This window comes from Bufo bufo, chromosome 8 (genome assembly GCF_905171765.1).
Source record: "Bufo bufo chromosome 8, aBufBuf1.1, whole genome shotgun sequence".
Lineage (NCBI taxonomy): Eukaryota > Metazoa > Chordata > Amphibia > Anura > Bufonidae > Bufo > Bufo bufo.
The window spans coordinates 22,379,631-22,405,080 of NC_053396.1; the positions used below are offsets into that span (position 1 = coordinate 22,379,631).

The window sequence follows — 25,450 nt, forward strand, 5'->3', positions numbered from 1 at the left end:
TCTCCATCCGATATACATCTAACCGGAAGATAGGCCTAAGTCCTCATGAAGTACTCTTTGGGAATGCTCCTGGATTAGGTGTCTATTTCCCCAATAGTTCCAGATGCAGCATAGTAGTTTTCCCAAATGATGTTGTCTGTCTCACAATTTATTGTTTAATGTGTATTTCCAAGTTTTAGTTGTTTCCTAGAATCCAGACTGTATAGAAGCGATTCATTCTTCATAATCAGGAGATTGGATAGTGGTGAAACAAGAGACGGGCGGAAAGTCCTAGAGCTATGGTTTGAAGACCTACATCAAGTCCTGATAACAGCCGCCACTGCTGTCGAATTGCAAGGAGAAACTGATCGCATTGCAATCAAGTGCCAGGACTATAAGAGCCATAATGTTGTTTCATGCCTTATTGTTTGTTCCATATTGTACAAAGGGAAAATCACAGTCAAATCAAATTCCAACGGTGATATATTATCAAGATGAGTCAGGAACAACTAAGTTGACTTTTGCAGTATAGTGGACTGTAAGACAGATGACAGGTAGGACACTTGGTTTTGGTCTGATAAGTACATCTGTGTGACGGGGACTGACCCAGTCTACGGTAATTGTATTTAAATATGACCATACCAACTGTGGATATTGGAAATTAACAAGAATGGAGTACTAATCTGAAGTGTTGTGAATATATACCCGTGGAAACTACCTCTAGAGTCAGTAAAGGTGAAGGTTTGTCCCATAGAATGACTATCCTGAAGGGAACCCCACCAAACAGTTGTAAACATGATGAATGTAATCCTCTGTTCCTGTCCATTAGAAATCCTATACAACAGGATTCGGGGATATATGTGTTAGGAGCGTGTGTAAGTGACCAAGATCCCCTAGGCAAATCTAGAATGTTGGTAAGAGAGAAATCTCAAAGTTCAGTTGCTTCTGTGGCTCCTACATCCTTACCTATAATTGACATTAAATATTTGGCCAAATTTAAAATATAATGACAAACTGACCTTAGAGACAGGATTTATACAGGAAAGCCCTTTGGTGTTTTCCCTCCAGGATATTGTTCTTACATAATTCAGCTGAAGAAGACAAGTAGTGACTCTAACGTTTACTCTGACAGTTGGTTTATCAACCAAAATTATCAAAACGCAGATATCTGGTGATTGTGTGGAGATTTGAAACTCCGACCCAGGATGCAGGTAGAATGAGGTGGCCAATGTACCCTGATCAAGTCCTGATCGGGTACTGATGCCATTTGTTCTATTCTCACCTCCTGAGTAGGATCAAATCAGAAAACATTGTCTGGTCACGACTAAGGAGGTCACTGCCTACATCCTTTGACTCACGTTTATACATGGATACATGGATGCCATAGGAGTCTGTAGTAGAGTTTCTGATTAATTTACGGTTCAATCATTATTTTATTAACTCGTATAATTGAATAATGTATAAATATATCCAATGAGTATACAAAACAGTAAAGTACAAGGTCAAGAACTGGACATACCAATAAGTCTGAGGTAGTATTACATTCAATAATTAGTCTTACGGAACAAAATTTCAAGTATTAGTACCGTTGGGGCTTCCATAGATGAATCTAAGAGCATACACGGCATTTATTCTCTAACTTCCAGACTAGTAACCACATAAGACAGGGAAGACATCACAAGACGTGACAGACCAAAACAAGACATATACAAAAGGAAGGGGGGGGGAGAGGGTGTATAGGATAGGATAGGAGATTCTACTTAGTGTAGTATTTAGGAGCTATTACCGGGGACAATACCTGTTGTCAACCAATCATGGAAAGATGTGGAGGTACGAAATTGATTCCATGGGTCCCAAGTCCCCCAAAAGGCTGTAGCAGATCCTGAATCCCTAGCGCCTAATTCTTCCATATGAACTAGTGAATCCAGGGCGTTAGACCAGGTCACTCTCAAAAGACTCTCTGTAGACCTCCATTGACGGGGAATTATCTGTCTCATAGCTAGGATAAACAATCGGAGGGCGCCCTTCTTAATCTGTGAGATCCGCCCTGAGAACATGGATAGAAGAGCTAACGCAGGTGAGGGTGTAATAGCAGCTTTGTATAAGAAATTATATAAGTCAAAGATCTCCTGCCACAGTGGGGCTACACCCGGGCAGTCCCACCAAATATGAGTCATGGATCCCCTTGCACTAAGACATCTCCAACATGCATCAGATACCTGAGGATAAAATTGGTGTAATCGCACTGGGGTCCTATACCATCTGCTAAGGATTTTATAGTTGAGTTCCTGTAAATTACAAGACACCGTTAATTTGTGAGTGAAGAGGAGAGATCTGGACCATTGGTCTACAGAGAAGGTGGCTCCCAGTTCCGATTCCCAATCAGACATGAATTTGAGTTTAGTTCCCTGGGTGCCTGTGGAAGAGTCCTCTTTCTCCCCAGAGTTCAACATGGCATATAAATGAGATATAGCATGATCAGGAGCTGACCTCGCTGTGCACATCTTTTCAAATTCAGTTAAGGGGGGACATGACCGCGATCCAGGTATCAGGGATTTAATGAAGCTTCGCAACTGAAAGTAGAGGAGCCAACGCCCAGGGCCTGCAGGAATAATGTGGGAAAGATCCTCCAAAGGGAGTAAACAATTCTGTTTATATATGTCTATTAATTTGATTGGTTGTCTATTATGGTCTCCTAAAGCTGGGAGTTGACTCAAGCCTGTGGGGAGATCTGTATGACCCGTGAGTGTCGTGAGAGGACCAGGAGAATGTATAAGGCCAAGTTTAACCGCAAATTTAGCCCAGGACCTAGCCAAGGAATATAGAAGCATCGGGGATTGCGAATTAGATAATGAATTCAAGGAGGTAGGGGACAACCAAAAGATTCCAGTGGCTAAATGTGGAGCCATTTCATGCTCAATTTCTACCCATAGTTTAGTAGAGCGGTTGTGACATAGATCAAGCACACAATTCATGATTGTCGCTTTATAGTATGAGCTAAAATTTGGTAGTCCCGTACCCCCCAGAGCTTTAGAACGAGATATTAAGCTATAACTTAGTCTAGCTCTGGGTGCTTTCCATACAAAAACCGATACCATTCTCCTGATCTTAGCAAAATAGGTTAAAGGGATTTTACATGGGATCGTCTGAAACAAATATAGAAGACGCGGTAAAATGTCCATTTTCACCACATTAATCCTCCCAAACCAAGAAATCTGGAGTGAAGTCCATTTATGGAAACTGGATTCAATAGCTCTAAGCAAAGGTAGATAGTTAAGTTTAAAAACATGTGTCAAGTTGGCTGGGATATGTACTCCTAAATATTTAATATGTTGGGAGGTCCACTTAAAGGAGAAAGAGTCCCTTAAGGAATCTGCTTCCCGTTGGGGCATGTTTATGTTTAAAATCTCTGATTTCTGCACATTGACTTTAAAGTTACTAAGGCGCCCAAAAAGATCAAATTCACGAAGAATCGAGGGCAGACCAATCCTGGGAGAAGTTAAGTAAATAAGCAGGTCATCTGCGAACAGGGACAGTTTGTGCTCTTTATTGCCAAGCTTGAGACCCGAAATGGAAGGGTTTGCCCGAAGAGCATTAGCCAGGGATTCCATCACAAGGGTGTATAAAAAGGGCGACAAGGGGCACCCTTGACGTGTTCCATTCCGGATCTCAAAAGGGGCAGAAAGAAGTCCATTAACACGAACACAGGCTGAAGGGGAGGAATAAAGAGCTAATATCCTATAGATCATTTTGTCTCCTAGGCCAACGTGGCGTAGGGTCTCCTCTAAGAACCGCCAGCTCACCCTATCAAACGCCTTCTCAGCGTCTACAGCGAGAAGGCATAGTGGAATTTTGGTTTGTTGTGCTCTCGCTATCAGCCCTAGCGTTTTAAGTGTATTATCTCGGGCTTCTCGTCTAGGTACAAATCCTACTTGCTCTTTGTGTATACAACCTGGAATGTGGGGATGGAGCCTCAGAGCCAAAAGCTTGGCATACATTTTGAGATCCACATTGAGCAAGGAGATAGGCCTGTAATTAGAGCATGACGCTGGGTCCCTGCCTGGTTTGGGGATGACTGTGATATGTGCTTGGAGTGCCTGTCGTGTAAATGGACTATCTGGTGAGATGGAATTAAAGGTTTCAACCAATAAGGGTGTAAGATCTTCTCGGAGAATATTATAGAACCGTGAGGTCAATCCATCAGGGCCTGGGGATTTCCCATTCTTCAGGTTCTTGATCACTGATTCTAGCTCAGGGAGGGTGAAATCATCTTCCAACGTGGCTGTATCCTCGTCAGATATAGGTGTAGGGCCAAATTGGGTTATGTATTCACGAGTTTCATCACTAAGGGGTTCTCGTGAGAGAGCGGATGCTGGTAAATTATATAAGGATGCATAATAGGATTGAAATTCCGCTGTGATATCTACTGGGTTGTGTACAGAGCTTCCAGTACCTGTATTAATTGATGGCACGTGAGTCAGAGCAGTTCGGGGATGTAAGGCCCTAGCTAGCCAACTTCCACATTTATTACCATATTCAAAGAACCCGTGTCTAATTTTATCCCTAAAACATAATGATTTTTGGTCTAGGATCTGCAATATTTGATGTTGAACTAGAGAAATGTCTGATTTTAAGGTGTCAGTAGGGGAATTTTTGTTTAGGTTTTCTTTTATGGCAAGGTCAGATAGAAGAGATTTCAATTTATGGGAGCGTTCCTTCTTCAGTCTGGAGCCATGTGAAATAAACACCCCTCTAAGCACGCATTTGAGGGCCTCCCATTTAATAGGGGGGGCGGTCAAATCCGTTAGATGATCATTAGTAAAGTTGGTAATAGCTTTCCTGATGTCTGCTAGGCAGGCTACATCTGATAGCAGGTTATCATTCAGTCTCCATGAGAAGGGCCGGGGGTAAGAAGGTTGGGAGGAAATAATGCCACACACCGGTGCATGATCAGACCACAGGCGAGTGTCAATAGAGCATTTAGGCCCAGAGTCCAGCAGTTGTTGAGATATAAAGATGTGATCGAGTCTACCATAGCTATTATGGATTGGAGAGTGGAAGCTATAATCCCTGACACCTGGATGCAAAATGCGCCATAGATCCACCAGGCGAAGTGCCATGAGCTCGGATTTAAAACTGCGCAGAGAACTCGGGGAGATCGAGGACTTACCAGATGAGGAATCCAGCATTGGGTCCATCACCAGGTTGAAATCGCCTCCAAGTATGATCGGGGAACCATCTGCAAATTTGGATAATTTTTTCAGGATCTTGGATCCAAAAGTTGTTTGTCCCTGGTTAGGAAAATAGACATTAGCTATAGTTATAACAGAATGATCCACAGAGAGCTTAATGAAAATAAACCTGCCCTTTAGGTCTATCTCAGAGGATAGAACTGTATAGCTAAATGATTTGTGGAGTCCTATAGAGACTCCCCCTGATCTGCTAGTGGGATTAGGACCATGAAACCAATTCTGATAATAACGGTTGGCATATTTGGGAACGGCGCCTGCTTTAAAGTGAGTCTCCTGAATTATAGCAATCATAACTCTCTTCTTATGGAGGTTGTATAAAATCTGACTCCGTTTCTCGGGTTTATTGAAACCCCTGACATTAAAAGTGCAAAACGATATGGGTGCCATTTTGAGGAATATTAGTGAGAGGGAAGCATAGTCTCCCATATTCTGTCAGTACTATCTGAAATGTAGTAGGAGTATGGGGAAGGACACATGAGGGAGGGAAGACAACAAGGGGAACAATTAAACACAGAGCAGTGCACATATAAAGCATATAAATCTTATTTGGAAGAACCAACATCGTCGGTTCCAAGGGTGCTAGGTGACGACTGAGGTCTTTCGCAGCGGTGTGTGCTGCGGTCCCTAAGTGGGGTGGGGAGAAAGCAAGGACCAACCGTCTCCTTACTGGACTCCAACTTATAATAACGCAGGAATAACATTTGCTGAATATATAACAGGACAGGTGTGTGTATAGGTCTAGGAGACCTATACATAAGAAAATGGTATGCACATAATTTCTATAACAGTATAGATCAATAAAGGCAACAGGAGGGTGTAGGTCCCCTCAGGTGGGTGAGCGAGAATATCCCAACAGTCAATCGTTAAGGTTAGGCTCACGTCTAGAGATCCTCTTCTGCTTAGGTGAGGTCGTCTGCCATCTTTCCCTCTGTGGGATGGGAATGGGTTGCTTCGGACTAGGCCAATCCGGCAACTCCAAAAGCGGGATATCAAACGCTGCACAGAGGTTGGCGAGGTCATCAAGGGATCTGAATACAGCTGACCTCCCTTCTTTAGTAGCGGACAATTGAAATGGATATCCCCATCTGTAAGGAATGTCCTTGGCTTTGAGTGCTGTCAGTAACGGTTTCAGTGCTTTGCGTAGCTGCAAGGTACGCCTGGCTAGATCCTGTAGAATGATGACTTCTTTGTCAGCATGCATGATTTTGCTTGCAGATCTGGCAGCTTTCAAGATGGCCTCTTTATCTTTAAAGAAATGTATACGGCATATGACATCTCTGGGGCGATTAGGATCGCTTAGTTTAGGACCAAGGGCTCTGTGGATACGATCTATTTCAAGAGATTGTCCTGGTTCTCTGGACATCAATGTATTGAAGAAGGAAGTGGCCCATTTCTCAAGATCTTGTGGTAAAATATCTTCAGGAAGGCCCCTAATGCGTAGGTTATTCCTCCTATTTCTATTTTCAATATCGTCCAGATGTGTGATGATATCTTGGATCTGAGCAGAGTGTGTCTGGATGACTTGTTGGTGTGACTCCAGGACCCCCAGTACTTGCTCCTGCATGGATTCTGCCTCCTCCACCCTCTGACCCACCTGCTTTAAGTCATGCTGCAAGGCCTCCATATCTCTTTTATGAGAAGTTTCCAGCCTGGAAAATAAGGCATCTATTTCATGCCTGGTGGGGAGGGATTTGAGGTGAACCTTCCAGTCCCAGTCCTCATCCTCTCTCTGTGGGGTTATGGATGCCCCTGACTCCAAGATCGAGGTCTGGGAGCAGCGACCTCTAGAAGAATGTCCCTGAGGTGCTGCTGAGGACGACCCTGTGTATGGCGGGGATGAAGCCGCCGACGAGCCGGAGCTTGCTGCCGCAGCATAGGATGCCGGAGAACCGGTAGGTGTACCCCTCAGCTGCTGTGGTGACTCTGGGGCTTGTGGGCCTGAGTCTTCATGGTGCGTGGGGGACGCCGCTCTAACCTGTCTAGCCGCCATCTTGGGAGAATTGTCTTCCCCTCGGTCAGTGTCTGTCTGGCTGGAGGGGACGAAGAAGCGGGAAATCGCTCCCGTTTTGCGGCGTGTCGGAGCGGGCGTCGATGTGGGTCTCCTCCTGCGACCTGTCATGTGGTCAGCGAAGCGGATGGTGTCCTGTCAGGCTGTAAAGTTGGAGTCGGTCGGGAGCCGAGGTAAAGCACGTCTTACCCGGCCATTGGTTAGCTCCGCCCCCCCCGTTTCTGATTAATTTAAAGCAAAAAGTCAGATAGTTGCAGGATTCGAGTCATTAATTCCCATGATTAGTAGTATAAAAAAAAAAAAAAAAAAAAAAAAAATTTTTTGATTGGATTAACATATCTATTGTCATCAACAGAGATTTGTGAATTATATCTGTGATGCTGTGCAGAGAATGGTGGAACAACTGAGCTCTTTTCCAGTGATGACTCTACAGAACCGACTGGTCCTTGACAGCAGAAAAAGGAGGGGTCTACAGGAACTGCTGCATCTACATTCCGGACAACACTGCCCCTGATGGAAGGATCACCAAGGATCTGAAGAACCTGATGGAAGGATCACCAAGGATCTGAAGAAACTGATGAACTCTATCAAATGAACTGATGGGAAAAATTCTGAAATTAATATCATGGCCAGAATAATGTTTTGGGAACTGGTTCAGTGACTACAATGTTATTAGAATTTGGTTTTAATGGGCTGTCATATAGTTCTACATTTTAGGAAAATTGTTTTTGAAAATGTATAATACATCTATGCCCACACTATGTATATGTGCTGTGCCCCTGTCAAAGACAAAGATTATTCCATCCTTAAGTAAATAAAACCTTGTTGATGGTTGCGGTGTAAATAGGACAAGGTGAAGGCAAACCCGAAAGGGAGTTGAGGGGACCTGGTGAAGCAATAAGGAAAGTCCAGCTCTTCGCTGTTTAGGGCGTTGGGAGAGTACCTCACTTTTGCCTGTTCACCTCTGGTCTATTTCCCGCAAAAGGAGGGATTTGTGAGAGAAGGATTTATGATTTTATGAATATATAATGAGAATATTCTGTAGTACACATTTCTGTCCACTAGATGGCTGCAAACCATATGTATGAGAAGGTCAATGAGGGAGGGGGAAGAGGGGATTCTGAAACCACTCCTATCAGGTTAAGGAGCCAATAGCCTCTTCTTAAGGAACACCCCTTTTGTGATGTCATGTCTGCTATTTAAGTGAATGTACTGTGAATAAAAGGCTCTCGCCCCTCTTCTACCATGGCTAAAGGAGGATGAGAAGATGCTTTCATGAAACCACCTAGTGTCTGGTCTCATTATAAAGCAGTATGCTGTACACATACTTATTCTTCTAATTGATTTGGCACCACACAAAGAAGAAGGAGAGTCGCATGAATTGCGACGACAGTATACATTACAGAGAGGGGGTATAAGAGGAGAGAACTACAACTCCCAGCATTGCTAAACTGTACTAGGGCATAAATTGAAATTACATGAAGAGGGATACAATAGGACAGAAGAAATACAACTCCCAGCATTACCAGACTGTACTAGGGCATACATTTAAATTACATAGAGAGGGATATAATAGGAGAGAACTACAACTCCCAGCTTTTCTAGGATGTTATGGGTTATCCCAGAAAACCACTAAACTCTCCTCCAGGCACCACACAGAAGCTCCGCCCCCTCACAGGGATATGCCACAGGTCTTTCACCAGTCCTCTGCACTGGTCACATGATGATGACATCACCAAAGGTCCTTTAGACTTCTGCTGCTTTGCTATTCCTTGGCTTCCTGCACTGGTCACATGGTTGATGACATCACCAAAGGTCCTTCTCCAAGTCTTACATTCTCAGGTAGACATACAAGTGTAATTAGTGGGCGGGGCCTATCCTCCACTGCGGGCCCCCTTCCCCCAGGGGCTCCCTTCCCCCTCTATTGGAGGTACGCCACTGTATGGATATCCTGCACTTAAGTCAGTCAGAAAGAAGACACATGCAGCGCACACCAATCACTCATTGGACACATGTGAGACACAAAACACTTATACGTGGCTCACATGCCACTGATGCATATGTCATATACTGCACATACACCACTGATACATAGAACATATATAACACTCACCAATCACACCTAGGAAACAAGCAATGCACACACCAAGACATTAATGCCTAACCCTATGAAGTGCAGGACACTTAAAGGGGTTAAAGGGGTTGTCCCACTTCAGCAATTAGCATTTATCATGTAGAGAAAGTTAATAGAAGGCACTTACTACAATGTATTGGGATTGTCCATATTGATTTCCTTTCCATCACATTATACACAGCACGTATCCGTGGTTATTACCACCGTGTAATCCAGCAGCGGTGGCCGCGCTTGCACACTATAGGTAAAGGTGTTGGCCTATGTGCAATGAGCAGGATACGGGGTAACGCTGATGCCAAATTATGCAATGACCGGTTCAGGTGTAGATGATAGTCTATAGTTTGTTTGTGACAGCAATTGCAGCGTGCGCAGGGTACTACCACAGGGTCCTCTAAAGGTGTTATAACGCACGTCCCAGGTTAGGAATGCCAGAGTGGTGTAGTGGCCTATAATGTCTCTATAGGATGGTGATAATTGTGTCAACGGTGTCTCCTACCTGGGTACGGCTGGACTCCTGTCTCACTTGCAATAAATTTGAGTGTAGTGATAGTAGGAGTAATAGAGGAATTTTGCAGCAGAAATGATGTCCAGACCTTTAGGTGAAGTTCAAACTTTTCTTTACTGATGATAACTTGTATCCAAGCAGTATACAGCTTTGGTCTTTGGTCCCAGCAGGTTTTGACAATGGTTGGCAGGAATAAATCTTCTGCACTATAAATCCGGAGCTTGCAGGATAAGACATCTGCTTAGTAGCTCTGTAACTGTGGCAGGAATTTATCTTCTGCGCTTCTCTATATCTTCTGCTTTGTGCGGACAGACTAGCTGAGGAGATTATGGCTTCTCCTAGGTCTCTGGACTTGACTCTCAGATAGACTCTTAGGGAATGCTTTTGTCACGACGGGGAGTGGGGGAATCCCCCCCATCACGCAATGTCATTTGCTACCGGGCTGCAATGCAGGGAAAAGGGAGCTGGTCACCTCCCAAAACTTCCCTCAACAGGCCCTAGTCTCCTAGCTGTATGAGCCCCCTTCAAAGGTAAGGGGACTCATACCCACGTGCCTAGAAGTCTAAGTATCCCTGCATTGCCCTACAGCTGGTGACAGGGCAGAGAACACCTGTTCATCCAGGACATGGATGACAGGCGTCTCCAGAGGCCCAGTAGCTGGCAGGGTGCAAGTCTATAAACAGTACGGCAGGTAAATAGCACAGCAACACCACAAATGCTATCAACTCTTACCTGCCGCAGCCGAGATGGAAGGACGGCACCAACGACAACCCGGACCTCCCTGCAGCTACAAGAAGCATGGAGGTTCCAGGCTGGGAAGCACACAGTCTTGCATATTGCTTAAACCCCTCCAGTGCAACATACACACACCAAAAGTGACACGTCAAGCAGCCATGCTGGTAACAACACCACAAGTACCAGACATGGCACACCACACTAGACGTACAACAAAACCAAAGAGGAAGGGTACAGGAAACAGACACAAATAATAACAATGACAACTAAGGGTGGCTCACACAGCATGACACATTCAGCCAGGGAGCAGAGCTCCAACACAGACTGACAACAAGCAAACTCAAACTGACCTCAAGCTCCACCACACCAGCATATAAGTAGGCCTGAGGTCACACCCACCACCCCTAACACACACAACTTAACCCCGTGCACACCAAACGGAGGAAGTGCACACATACAAACACACGTTGCCAGAGGCAACCGCATGCATTGACAGCGAGCCGCCTAGCAACAAGCTCAGACTGCTACACTGCCAACACCACCATGTTGCCAGCGCAACCGCACGTGAGGCTACCAACTAACAGCCCTCACCTGCGGTAAACAACCAAACCTGGCCACTGGCAACTGCATGCGGCTCTAAGAGTCACGACCATGACCATAGTCGTGACAGCTTTCGTCCTGGAACTCTGGAGGTTGTCTGCTTTCTTTTCATCCAGCTGAGGCTGCAGGGCTCAGACTGGGAATATGATCAATGTCTCAGCCGAGACAAGATCCTGGCTTTCTTCCCTATGCAGGGGGACTCCTGAACTCTATCATACAGCCTTCCCCAACCGGGGTGGCTGGCACACCCACTCTCTCCTTCTCCACCCAAGCTGCAGGATGTGGGAACAGTCCACACCTCCACAGAGGGGGAGCTAAGCTGGAACAATCCATTCCAGCCTACATATACTAAACTAGGACCTTGGACCTTACCAATGCATTGCTGCCACCTGCTGGTGAAAATGGAAAATTACAAGGAAATTTACATTTAACAGTTTTACATGCACATTTGTGAAGACATAATGTAAAATATATCTGATGACAGTGTAAAAGCTCTTAACAGATAGTGGGTAGAGGCGTGTAGTAACACATTGATGATGTCCTGTTTCTTTGGCAGGGCTCTAGGGAGACCTGCATCCAGTTCATCGATACATTGAACATCAATGACCTGAACATCCATTTGACATATACTATATCGGATGATATGGTGGATTTTTGGGATTTGAAGTTGCGTAAAGAACATGAGCGGATCACTACATCTCTTTTCCGAAAAAGCACGGCTACCAATAATCTATTACACTATCAAAGTTTTCACCCAACCCATATGAAGAGAGTGCGGGCCGTCTGTTCGCGCTTCCGGCGTTCACACCCTGCCGCTGCTCGCCTGTCTGCGCTACAGCGTAACTTCGGCCTTCCCGCTCACCGCCTCATATGCGACGTGCCCACCAGGTGGAACTCCACCTTGCACATGCTGGACAGACTGTGCGAGCAGCAGCAGGCCATAGTGGAGTTTCAGCTGCAGCACGCACGGGTCAGTCGCACTGCGGATCAGACCCACTTCACCACCAATGACTGGGCCTCCATGCGAGACCTGTGTGCCCTGTTGCGCTGTTTCGAGTACTCCACCAACATGGCCAGTGGCGATGACGCCGTTATCAGCGTTACAATACCACTTCTATGTCTCCTTGAGAAAACACTTAGGGCGATGATGGAAGAGGAGGTGGCCCAGGAGGAAGAGGAGGAAGAGGGGTCATTTTTAGCACTTTCAGGCCAGTCTCTTCGAAGTGACTCAGAGGGAGGTTTTTTGCAACACCAGAGGCCAGGTACAAATGTGGCCAGACAGGGCCCACTACTGGAGGACGAGGAGGACGAGGATGAGGAGGATGTTCACAGCGGGGTGGCACCCAAAGCAGCTCGGGCCCATCACTGGTGCGTGGCTGGGGGGGAAACACAGGACGATGACGATACGCCTCCCACAGAGGACAGCTTGTCCTTACCTCTGGGCAGCCTGGCACACATGAGCGACTACATGCTGCAGTGCCTGCGCAACGACAGCAGAGTTGCCCACATTTTAACGTGTGCGGACTACTGGGTTGCCACCCTGCTGGATCCCCGGTACAAAGACAATGTGCCCACCTTACTTCCTACACTGGAGCGTGATAGGAAGATGCGCGAGTACAAGCGCACGTTGGTAGACGCGCTACTGAGAGCATTCCCAAATGTCACAGGGGAACCAGTGGAAGCCCAAGGCGAAGGCAGAGGAGGAGCAAGAGGTCGCCAACGCAGCTGTGTCACGGCCAGCCCCTCTGAGTGCAGGGTTAGCATGGCAGAGATGTGGAAAAGTTTTGTCACCACGCCACAGCTAACTGCACCACCACCTGATACGGAACGTGTTAGCAGGAGGCAACATTTCACTAACATGGTGGAACAGTACCTGTGCACACCCCTCCACGTACTGACTGATGGTTCGGCCCCATTCAACTTCTGGGTCTCCAAATTGTCCACGTGGCCAGAGCTAGCCTTTTATGCCTTGGAGGTGCTGGCCTGCCCGGCGGCCAGCGTTTTGTCTGAACGTGTATTCAGCACGGCAGGGGGCGTCATTACAGACAAACGCAGCCGCCTGTCTACAGCCAATGTGGACAAGCTGACGTTCATAAAAATGAACCAGGCATGGATCCCACAGGACCTGTCCATCCCTTGTGCAGATTAGACATTAACTACCTCCCCTTAACAATATATTATTCTACTCCAGGGCACTTCCTCATTCAATCCTATTTTTATTTTCATTTTACCATTATATTGCGGGGCAACCCAAAGTTGAATGAACCTCTCCTCTGTCTGGGTGCCGGGGCCTAAATGTGTGACAGTGGCCTGTTCCAGTGGTGGGTGACGTGAAGCCTGATTCTCTGCTATGACATGAAGACAGATTCTGTGCTGACATAAGGCCAGATTCTCTGTTACGGGACCTCTCTCCTCTGCCTGGGTGCCTGGGCCTAAATATGTGACAGTGGCCTGTTCCAGTGGTGGGTGACGTGAAGCCTGATTCTCTGCTATGACATGAAGACAGATTCTGTGCTGACATAAGGCCAGATTCTCTGTTACGGGACCTCTCTCCTCTGTCTGGGTGCCGGGGCCTAAATATGTGACAGTGGCCTGTTCCAGTGGTGGGTGACGTGAAGCCTGATTCTCTGCTATGACATGAAGACAGATTCTGTGCTGACATAAGGCCAGATTCTCTGTTACGGGACCTCTCTCCTCTGCCTGGGTGCCTGGGCCTAAATATGTGACAGTGGCCTGTTCCAGTGGTGGGTGACGTGAAGCCTGATTCTCTGCTATGACATGAAGACAGATTCTGCGCTGACATAAGGCCAGATTCTCTGTTACGGGACCTCTCTCCTCTGCCTGGGTGCCTGGGCCTAAATATGTGACAGTGGCCTGTTCCAGTGGTGGGTGACGTGAAGCCTGATTCTCTGCTATGACATGAAGACAGATTCTGCGCTGACATAAGGCCAGATTCTCTGTTACGGGACCTCTCTCCTCTGCCTGGGTGCCTGGGCCTAAATATGTGACAGTGGCCTGTTCCAGTGGTGGGTGACGTGAAGCCTGATTCTCTGCTATGACATGAAGACAGATTCTGTGCTGACATAAGGCCAGATTCTCTGTTACGGGACCTCTCTCCTCTGCCTGGGTGCCTGGGCCTAAATATGTGACAGTGGCCTGTTCCAGTGGTGGGTGACGTGAAGCCTGATTCTCTGCTATGACATGAAGACAGATTCTGCGCTGACATAAGGCCAGATTCTCTGTTACGGGACCTCTCTCCTCTGCCTGGGTGCCTGGGCCTAAATATGTGACAGTGGCCTGTTCCAGTGGTGGGTGACGTGAAGCCTGATTCTCTGCTATGACATGAAGACAGATTCTGCGCTGACATAAGGCCAGATTCTCTGTTACGGGACCTCTCTCCTCTGTCTGGGTGCCGGGGCCTAAATATGTGACAGTGGCCTGTTCCAGTGGTGGGTGACGTGAAGCCTGATTCTCTGCTATGACATGAAGACAGATTCTGTGCTGACATAAGGCCAGATTCTCTGTTACGGGACCTCTCTCCTCTGCCTGGGTGCCTGGGCCTAAATATGTGACAGTGGCCTGTTCCAGTGGTGGGTGACGTGAAGCCTGATTCTCTGCTATGACATGAAGACAGATTCTGTGCTGACATAAGGCCAGATTCTCTGTTACGGGACCTCTCTCCTCTGTCTGGGTGCCGGGGCCTAAATATGTGACAGTGGCCTGTTCCAGTGGTGGGTGACGTGAAGCCTGATTCTCTGCTATGACATGAAGACAGATTCTGTGCTGACATAAGGCCAGATTCTCTGTTACGGGACCTCTCTCCTCTGTCTGGGTGCCGGGGCCTAAATATGTGACAGTGGCCTGTTCCAGCGGTGGGTGACGTGAAGCCTGATTCTCTGCTATGACATGAAGACTGATTCTGCGCTGACATAAGGCCAGATTCTCTGTTACGGGACCTCTCTCCTCTGTCTGGGTGCCGGGGCCTAAATATGTGACAGTGGCCTGTTCCAGTGGTGGGTGACGTAAAACCTGATTCTCTGCTATGACATGAAGACGGATTCTGTGCTGACATAAGGGCAGATTCTCTGTTACGGGACCTCTCTCCTCTGCCTGGGTGCCTGGGCCTAAATATGTGACAGTGGCCTGTTCCAGTGGTGGGTGACGTGAAGCCTGATTCTCTGCTATGACATGAAGACAGATTCTGTGCTGACATAAGGCCAGATTCTCTGTTACGGGACCTCTCTCCTCTGCCTGGGTGCCTGGGCCTAAATATGTGACAGTGGCCTGTTCCAGTGGTGGGTGACGTGAAGCCTGATTCTCTGCTATGACATGAAGACTGATTCTGCGCTGACATGAAGCCAGATTCTCTGCTATGGCATGAAGAGACTGATTCTCTGCTGACATGAAGCCAGATTCTTTGCTATGGCATGAAGAGACTGATTCTCTGCTGACGTGAAACCAGATTCTCTGCTATGGGACCTCTGTCCAATTGATATTGGTTAATTTTTATTTTTTTAATTTTTATTTTAATTCATTTCCCTATCCACATTTGTTTGCAGGGGATTTACCTACATGTTGCTGCCTTTTGCAGCCCTCTAGCTCTTTCCTGGGCTGTTTTACAGCCTTTTTAGTCCCGAAAAGTTCGGGTCCCCATTGACTTCAATGGGGTTCAGGTTCGGGACGAAGTTCGGGTCGGGTTCGGATCCCGAACCCGAACATTTCCGGGATGTTCGGCCGAACTTCTCGAACCCGAACATCCAGGTGTTCGCTCAACTCTATTCAAGACCAGTCCACACTGTGCCTCCCAATAGTCCTTTATTTTAGAATGAGAAGGACATTTAGAGAAGAACTTCTAGGTACTCCTCTCTGCTGGAGCTACTGAACCTCATCAGGGGGCGCTCTTGCCTTTGATAGCTCACTTTAGCAGCCGTAATGGTGTGCCACTGCCCTCTAGTGGTGTCTTTTGGTAATGGCTGAGCAGTCAGCATGGAGAATGCAATGGTGACTTGCTGCAAGCCGGGATCCCTAACCGCTTGCAGAGGCGAATAAAACCTCCGGCTGAAGGGGTTCTGGCAGGCAAACTGGGGGTGCCTGTGGTAGCTTCCAGGGCAAAATGTAGGGTTCCACCCTGGGGTTAAAGGTCAAGACAGAATTGTTGATCTGGCCCACCCGTAGTGTTGGGGGTGCGGCCAGGTCAGGGATGAGGGGCTCTGGTTCTGGCTGGGCCCGTTCCCAGAATTGCATCCTGCCGTCTGGGGTCTCTTGTAGACATCTGACCCTCCCTGCAGAGCCTGGGTCTTCTTGCCAGGTCTCTGGGGTAAGTGCAGGGGATAATGGCTTGGCCAGTAAAGTCACTCCTGGGGCAAAGGGGCCTTGAAGGGACCGCATTGGAGTGTACTCCACTTGATCACCCACATACAGTAAGTAGGGGCGCTTAACAGAGTGGCGGCCCACAAATGTTACAGCTCTAGAATAATTGTCTTGGAGGAAGCCCACTCCTCATTCCACAGAAAACCAGAGGACTGTCCCTGCTTGACCCACTCCTCTACTGCAGTTTTGTATTCCCATGGGGTCTTGGCGTGACCGGTTATCTCCAGCGGGACATCTGGGTTAAGGTGGCATGGCCTGGGGCTGTCTCTTCTGGGCGAAAGAGTGAAAGCTCCGGCCGCCTCCGCTGCACCAGCAGGAGCAGGAGCCTGTTCGGGCCTAGTGGCAGTGTCGGGACCCACCGGGCGCGGTGCAGGGGCAGCTACAGTTTGGACCGGGGCCTGAGGGAGCGAGTTTGCTACTACCTAAAGTCGCGGCCGGGCGTCCAGTTCCGGTGCCTCCTCATCTTTGGCGGTCGCGGCTGTCAGCGGAACGGCGGTCAACTCCTCCGAGGACGCTGCTGGTTCCTGGGCCGGGACGTCGGTCATTGATGACGAAGCACTTCCAGTGTCTGGATGGCTTGGCAGGCAAGGTCTTCCGCGGGAGCGGAAATGGGTGCGACAGCCATCTTGGTCGCTGGTTCGGCAGCTGCGGAGGGATCCACTGCCTCCGGGGTTGTGACAAAGGCGGAGGGGCTGCTCCTCTGGACCAATTGGGAAACCCGAATCTCCGGTGGGTGCTTGTCGAAGACCAGTTCCCCGTTGACGGTCATTTCTCCCCACTTGGGTTGTGGGAGCGCCATCTTCTCTGCTTCCTCCGCCTCGGTCAGTGCAGGAAATGAGGGTGGAGCCCAAAGGGAGGAGTCTTCACTCCCTTGGCTCACATTTCGGAGTTCTTGGTGGGCAGTCTTTAGTTTTCCCGCTTCTAGTCATCATTTTCACGTTCTTGAGAGGGCGTTCTTGAGTTTTCCCGCTTCCAAAGGGCATGAAGAATCAGAGCCATTACAAAAAATATGCAGATTTAACCCCTGAAGTGCTGGTGCGCACGGTTTAGCAATTTCTGGCACCGCAATAAAAGCAATAAAGTCAATTTTCAGGATTTTGGCACAGTCTGCAGGCCTTGTAGCAGTGTTAGGCCCACAATTCAATCCTGTTATGGCAGGGATAGGCACACAATTCGATCCTGTTATGGCAGGGATAGGCACACAATTCGATCCTGTAGGCACACAGTACGATCCTGTTCCAGTGATGCCAAAAATGCAATGAGCAGGAGACGGGGTAACGCTCTTACTTTTCTTCCCACTCTGAACTCTGACATGAATAAGTCGGTTGTAGAGACAGAGTCGGAGCAGGGAGCGCACCAGTGGCAGGGGCAGACTGGGCATGCGCTGCTTTTATTAGGAAAATCAGCGTATGTGCAGTTAGAATAAAGCAATGGACGAGCTTTCTCTAAAGCTCCTCCATGTCGCGTGCAGCCATGGACGAACTGGTTGCACGCAGAGCGGGGCTGAGGGGGCGGGGCTCATTATAAAAACATTACTATTCAGATTTTTTTTTATAAAGTATATTAGGAAACTATTTTTTACCCTACCTCTCACTATATAGTGGAAAGTACTTATATAGTGGCCAACCCCTTTAACCTATTAATTCTATAAATTAATCATTGGAGGGGATGAGTTACATTTGAACAGCAAACATTTGAGGCCTATGTATCATTAATCCTGTTGGGAAATATTTAATAAGAACATGGAAAAGTACAGCTCCCTTGGCACCAGAAGTGTGGAGGGCGGCGGCACATGACATATATAAAAGGGAAGGGTCTTGGCTACAACTGTATTTAGAAAGGTCTGAGAGTTATCTGGAAGGCCGGTGTAAACTTCTTGAGGCCGTCATGCGTGTGCCAGTACTACTACTGCTGGGAATGGTGTCCGGGCTCTGTAGCAGTGATCAGTCATGTCCGGGTGAGTACTTCATGAGCAACTGATCATTACTCTTTAGGCTGTGTTCACAAGTTACGATTACATTGTGATTTTTGCTATGATTTTGTGAAAATTATGACAACAGTAGCACAGATTTATGATACCAGAAACCATTTTGCAGCAATGTTTGAAAAATCATATGAAAAGAAAAACAATGCAATTGCACTGTGTGAACACAGCCTTAACCACACATATGTCATATATTAATTTGTTCCTTGTGTTTTATGGATGAGTGGTCTTCATTTCATTTCTATTTGCCTGTCTGTTACATGCTTGTAATATTTTAGTTGTCTATTATACATATGTCATTCGTATTTACCTTTGCATTGTGGGAACACAGCCTTAACCACACGTCATATATTAATATGAGGGTGAGTCAGAAACCAGCACAATATCAGTAAACAAACTTATACTGTATATGAATGTATCTTGTATTTGTTTTGATGGGTGAGTGGTCTTCTTTTCATTTCTATTTGCCCGTCTATTATATGCTTGTAATATTTTAGTTGTCCGTTATATGTGTGTCATTTTTTATTGACAGAAGTAAAAGTTTTGGGAATTGGGGAAAATGACAAATTGTCGATTCTTCGAGGCTGTCCTGGTCATCCTGGCCTCCCGGGTCAAAAAGGAGATGTTGGGGCACCAGGAGAAAAAGGTTGGCACAAAGCCAATAATTATGTTTATGGACTATAGAATCTGTTTCATCTTATAAAGTGTCCCTCTACTTTCAGAAATCTATTAATTTACAAAAAGTGGGCACACATACCATAGGGGTAATGCATGCGGCTGCTTTGGGGCTCCAGTTTGGTCTTGTCCCTATTGTGATGGATGGTGAGATCTTGCACAGGGATGTGGTGGTGTCAAGCAGAACCTGAAAGGGGTCTAATGTTTACCTTTGCTATGGGGCCCCCGTTCTCTATGTATGATACTGTATATAAGTCTGTTGGTATTTTTTTTCCAGGGCAAACGGGATCTGTGGGAGGACCAGGAAAGGTTGGACCTCCAGGCAAAAAAGGTTAGTAAAGAACATTTACATATGATAAAATATAACAATAATGTGAAATTAACTTGGGGCCCGACGAGGATGCCATCTTTTTGGTGCTTTCCACTTTTATAGGGGTTGTCTGAGTGTTTAATATTGACATATCCTCAGGACAGGTCATTGGTATCTGATAGGTGGGGGTCTGCCCCCCAGCACCCCCACGATCAGCTGTTTGGAGAGAGTGAGGTGTGTGCTGCAGCCTCTTCCTAGGTCACGTGACGTTGCGTTCATTGGTCACATGGCCTAGATGTAGCTTAGTCCAATTCAAGTGAATGGGACTCAACTGCAATACCAAGCACAGCCACCATCCAACATATGGCTCTGTGTTTGGCGAGCCGTAAGGAGGCTGTGATGCTCACCAGAGCATTGCAGCTTCTTTAACCCCTTCGCTACTAGCACCGTACGGTGCTAGTGGAGTCTTTAAACATGGTACCCGCTCTCGTGTGCAGCAGGTGATACGGCCAGCGGGTCTCTGCTGTTTCAAACGTTGCAATAATGCCAACCACAGACATTACAGCTTTTAGATGCCGTGATCAAGTGTGATCACTGCATCTAAAGAGTAAAAATCCTGGAAACGTGCACTTCTGGGTTCTAATTCATTCTAATGGGCTGGGTCTCTGAAGAGACCCAGCGTATAAGAGCTGCAATTCCTATGTTGGCCAGCAGGTGGCAGTGCAACGACCGGGTTCAGCGTCTGGGGGATCCCTTGCCCCTCAGGAGGTTTCTACAAAATATGTCCCTCTTATAGAGCAAGTAAACGTGGCCCCAGTTGCAGTTAAGCAACGGTGACATGGAGTCCCCTTTGTAGATGGTATTGGTGGTACCCAGGGTAGGATTGCCAGCGTGGTGTAGAGTGGCCTAGAATGTCTCTGTAGGTGTTGTATCCACGTGTTACGGTGCTCCGACCTGGATACGGTTGGATCCCAGACGTGGTCATCCGAAGCAGTGCAAAAGGGTAGTTAACTTGGATAGTGTAGAAATAAAGTTGAGTCCAGACTTGGTTGTTTGGAAGTTCAACAGTTGCATTACTTTGCATAAACGATAATACAAACAATCCACAGAACTTGTCTTGGTTCCCAACAGGTTTTAGCAGGGCTTTGGCAGGCAAACAACTTCTGCACCACAAACTTCTCTCTGCTGAATCTATAGTGTACTCACTCAGCCCTGCTATGTCGGCAATATTAAATAGGAATGCTTTCCTTTCTGCTTGATGCTGTTGTTCTAAGTCTGTCTCTCACTGTGATCCTAGGAACTTCTTGTCTTGGTTGGCTTTTAGGGAGAGCTCAGTCCCACCAGGGACGAGCATTCTGCTTTCCTCCCTACAACATAGGATATAGGCCCCAACTGGTTCTAACTAGATCGTACTTGCTCCTTGGAGGAGAGTATCAGAGAGCTTGAAAGCCAGGTTCCACCCTCTGTGGAGTAGCACTGCCAAGTCTGCTGCCACCCGCTGGGGAACCAGGTTATTACATGAACAATACAAATGCATAGGAAGAAATGCACACTACATGGAGGACCTGGAATAAAGGCATAAGATTACATGGTTATTGCATATACAGACAGAAGCAAGGTGTAGGAGTGGTAATGCCACTTGGGGCGTTACATTCCCCCTTATTTAAGAGGCAAGCCACCCTCGGCTTGTGCTTAGGGTAAGTTCCAAGGGTACCCAAGGGAAGTTAAAGGGCTGCATTAGACTATATATACAGTTACTAAACTGGTATAGTAACGGCTACCACAAGGTTTCTGCCCGGACGAGTAGGGTGTCCGAGAACATTTTCCCTCTCGGGTATTACAAGAGAACCAAACAGGTGTGCACTAAGCGCTCATTCCTGGCTTTCCTTGGTGTACTGGGCCTTAGTACCAAAGAAAGAAGCATGGGGGTGTCTTTACTCTGATATCCCCCCAATATGCAATGAAACGCCAGCAACTAGAAGGGTGGCTTTATCCGGTATTCCCTTCCGACAACAATGTCTAAATATGCTTTACGCTTTGTCACCTTGATGATTGAATCAGGTAGCTAAAACATAGGTATCCATAAGGCGGTGCGCAAGGCCTTAGAACACAGACAAATAGGAGGAGGAACGGGTATTCTCCCATATTTTCATGAGGACTACGTCCTCAAAACATGCAGATTAGCAGCGGGTTACCCTTACAAAGTGTTAGACCTAATTATGACTTTACCACTTGGTCCTACCTGTGCAGCAACAATACATTACAATATCATACCTAGGCTTTCTAGCTAACACAAGAGAGATACAGAACCATTAGTACTTTTAAGTCCTCAGAGGCAGTCCAAGGTTTTCCGGGGGAAGTGAAAACTTTATTCGGTTCAGGGAGTCGTGCAAACTATATTTTAAATTACGTCCTGGTATCTGATAGGTGGGGGTCTGCCCCCCAGCACCCCCACGATCAGCTGTTTGGGGACGAGAGTCAGAGTGGGGATTATTATTTCATTACTAAAAGGTGACGCTCAGTCTTGGGCTTTTTCTTTGCCGACCAGATCACAATCACTTTGGTCGATAGATGAATTTTTCAGAGCTCTGGGGCTTTTCTACTGTCACGGGGTTCCGAAGGTGCACTCGGTCCCCCATCGCCCGCAGACCTGTTGCTTAGCTTTGGGAATGAGGATCTGTGGTTGACCTCATTCCCAGGGAGGCTTTACTAGCTGGGTGGCTCCCTGCTCCTAAGTCTGCCTTGAGCGCCGAGCTGATCACTCGGTGCTCGACTGGTTGGTCTGTCGGTCATGTGACGCTGGCCACGTCACATGACCCTCACTCCCCACTATAAATACAGGCAGCCTGCTGGCTACAGGTTGCCTGTTAATTTCTAGGTTCCTGGCTATTTGTTGGACTGCTGAATACTTACCTGATTCTGTTACCTGACCATCCTTTTGCCTGCTCCTCCTGTACTGCGCATCCGTCCTGGTATTGTGACCTCGGCTCCCACCTGACTACTCTCTTAGGACTCCTCTTGTACTTCTCTGCTCTCCTGGTATTTGACCCCGGCTTCTCCTGACCATTCTTTGCTTAATCCTTTGTACTGCGTAGCTCTCTTGGTTTTGACCCGATCCGTTCATGTTCTGTATTTTGTCTTGTCTGTCTTCCCTGCACATATCCTAAGTTAGGGACTGTCGTCCTGTTGTCCCCTGTCATCAGGACTCGTGAGGCAAGTAGGCAGGGCCAGGGGTGAGGGTGGAGCGCAGTGGTCACTATCCTTCCCCCTGTGTGTGTGTGGACGTGACCGTTACATCTACGATGACCGAGATCGGGTCTCCCTGCCCGAAACTAAGTTGAGTGGCTTACGCCAGGCAGAGCGTTCTGTTGAGTCCTATTGCTCTGAATTTAGGAGATGGGCAACTGATACTGGTGGAATGACCCAGCCCTCTGTAGTCAATTCTTTGAAGGGTTAGCCGAGAACCTGAAGGACGCTTGGGCATTTCACGAATATCCAGAGTCATTGGAGGCGGCCATGTCTCTGGCTGTACGTATTGATAGACGCCTGAGGGAGAGATCTAAGGTTCTTCCGAGACTTTGGTTAGGGGGTCTCTTCAGCACATGTCTGATGAGCCAATGCAGTTGGGGGAGGTCACTTCTGGACCTGGTGATAAGAACTTTAGGGTTAAGAAAAGACTCAGCTTTTTCTGTGGTAAAGGGGACATTTTGTTAAAGTATGTCCTTATGTTAAACGTCAAGGTGCTGTTCGCATCCGTTGCTCCGTTCCGTGGCCCCGCTAAAAAAATATAACATGTCCTATTCTTGTCCGCACTTTGCGGACAAGCATAGGCATTTATATTGAAGGCTGTCCGTGCCGTTCTGCAAATTGTGGAACGCGCACGGACGCCATCCGTGTTTTGCGGATCCGCGATTTGCGGACCGCAAAACACACCACGGTCATGTGCATGAGGCCTTATCTGGAGTCGCTAAACATCTGAACCCAAGGCAGGCCAGATGGTTGCTGTTTTTTACCAGATTTTATTTCGTTGTCACCTATCACCCTGGGGTTAGGAACGTCAAAGCGGATGCTTTGTCGCGGAGCTTTCCCGAGGGGAGGGGAGTGAGTCGGAGGATCCTGGCTCGATATTAGCTGATGGGGTGGTTGTATCCGGCCTTTTTCCTGAACTTGAGGCAGAGGTGTTGGAGGCCCAGGGAGAAGCACCTGATTCTCCCCATGTGACTACAGCTAAGAACTCATCACAACCCAAAGGACTCATATACCTGGTAAACTGACTTCTGACATCTGTATTTGTAACCTCAGACCACTGTATATATTCTTTGTGTGTATAGAGTTATTTCTAGTGAGCCCTTAAGGCGATAAAATATATAATTTAATCTTGTGCTGTCTTGTATCTCGATCACGAATCCCCATGTCCGTGTTTCGGCCTAGTAATACGCTACCACGGGTTGGTTTCTTACCCTATATAATCCCTTTAGCGGACCGCGCTTATATCAAACAAGAAACTGGTGGCAGTATTCCAGGGCTGAGGAAGCGCTGTTTCACTGGGGCAGTGAAAAGGCTCTCTCAGCTTGTTGCCTCTCTGTGCCCACGTGGACAGGAGGTGTCTCTGTAAACTGTATCAAGCTGACCTTACGTGCTCCTAAGGAGGGTGTAACGTCACATCTTGGTAACCAGTGACTATACTGTATCCCGAGAGCTCGACGTAGTTGATGTCAGGCGGGCAGCGAGGTGCGGTATTCGTCACAGGCACATTTTCTGGTACTGAGACTTCTGGTATACCAGAAGAGGAAATATTTTCCTCTTCGTTGTCATCTATTTAGCGAGAAATTCAAAAGAATTTAAAAAAGATGGGCAAAAAGTATAAACAGATGGCTGACAAGAGACGTATGAGTGGTCCGGACATGAGAGTGGGTGATTCTGTGTGGCTGTCCTCAAGAAACATTAAGTTGAAGGTACTTTCTTGGAAGTTGGGGCCAAGGTTTATTGGGCCATATAAGATCTCTGCCATTATTAATCCAGTTGACTTTCGTCTTGAACTTCCGCAGGCTTTAAAAATTCATAATATTTTTCACAAATCATTGCTGAAAATATATGTCGAATCTGCTGAACTGTCCTCCTTGCCTCCCACTCCTGTCTTGGTGGACGGTAACCTTGAATTTCAGATTGCCAGGATGGTGAACTCACAAATTCGCCGTAGATCTTTTCAGTACCTCGTGCACTGGAAAGGCTACGGTCCTGAGGAAAGAATGTGGGTTCCTGCTACCGATGTTACTGCCAGTCGCCTTGTGAAGGCCTTTCACAGGGCGCATCCTGATAAAGTCGGCCCTGGGTGTCCGGAAGTCACCTGTATGGGGGTACTGTCACGGTCCCTCCCATGAAAGAGGTGAGAAGATCTGAGAGACCGGCGGCATGCTAAGTTTTCTGACAGTCTCTCTGTTCTCACCTTGCAGTGTTGTTGTTTAGTAATGACCACACCTCTCGTCAGGTGCAGCTCGTGGTCATTACTGAGGCTCTATTTAGTCCTTACTCACACTGCTTACCATGCAGTTGATATTTCCTGCTTGTTGTTGGTTGAGATGGAGTGTTGTTCCTTTGGATCTCCTGCTCCTCCATTATTTTTTAAAGATAAGTGCACTCTGTTTTGCATTTTGTTGTTGGCTTGTGTGTGTTGTTTTCTAGCAGGGAGACGCTGGTTCCTTCATCTGGGAAGAAACCAGTAGTATCATTCCCTGCCGCCATTCCTAGGGCTTCCAGGGTCTCCAGGGCTAGGTTCCGGTGTATAAGTATTTCCACCTTCTGGGTCTACTCATAGTGGCAGGAGTCATGGAGAGGTCTAGGGATTCCTAGGAGGTCACCATCCCTCTTCCTTAGCTTTGAGGCCTAGACTCTGGTCTA

General features: G+C 47.3%; 2 protein-coding genes across 5 annotated transcripts in view; both read left to right on the forward strand.

The window, feature by feature from the left end:
- LOC121009278 (ficolin-1-like) overlaps positions 1-25,450 on the forward strand; it is a 255,418-nt gene that overhangs the window by 44,985 nt on the left and 184,983 nt on the right. The window lies entirely within an intron of this gene.
- Positions 18,432-25,450, forward strand: part of LOC121009270 (ficolin-1-like) — a 33,162-nt gene continuing 26,143 nt past the window's right edge. For 3 of the 4 annotated variants that reach the window (XM_040442273.1, XM_040442271.1, XM_040442272.1), the window contains exons 1-3: positions 18,433-18,540; positions 19,100-19,213; positions 19,520-19,573. In XM_040442273.1, coding sequence (XP_040298207.1) covers positions 18,471-18,540; positions 19,100-19,213; positions 19,520-19,573 — 238 coding nt within the window. In that variant the 5' untranslated portion in view covers positions 18,433-18,470. Of the gene's footprint in view, positions 18,541-19,099; positions 19,214-19,519; positions 19,574-25,450 lie in introns of all 4 variants that reach the window. The other variant, XM_040442274.1, reaches the window with a different exon arrangement.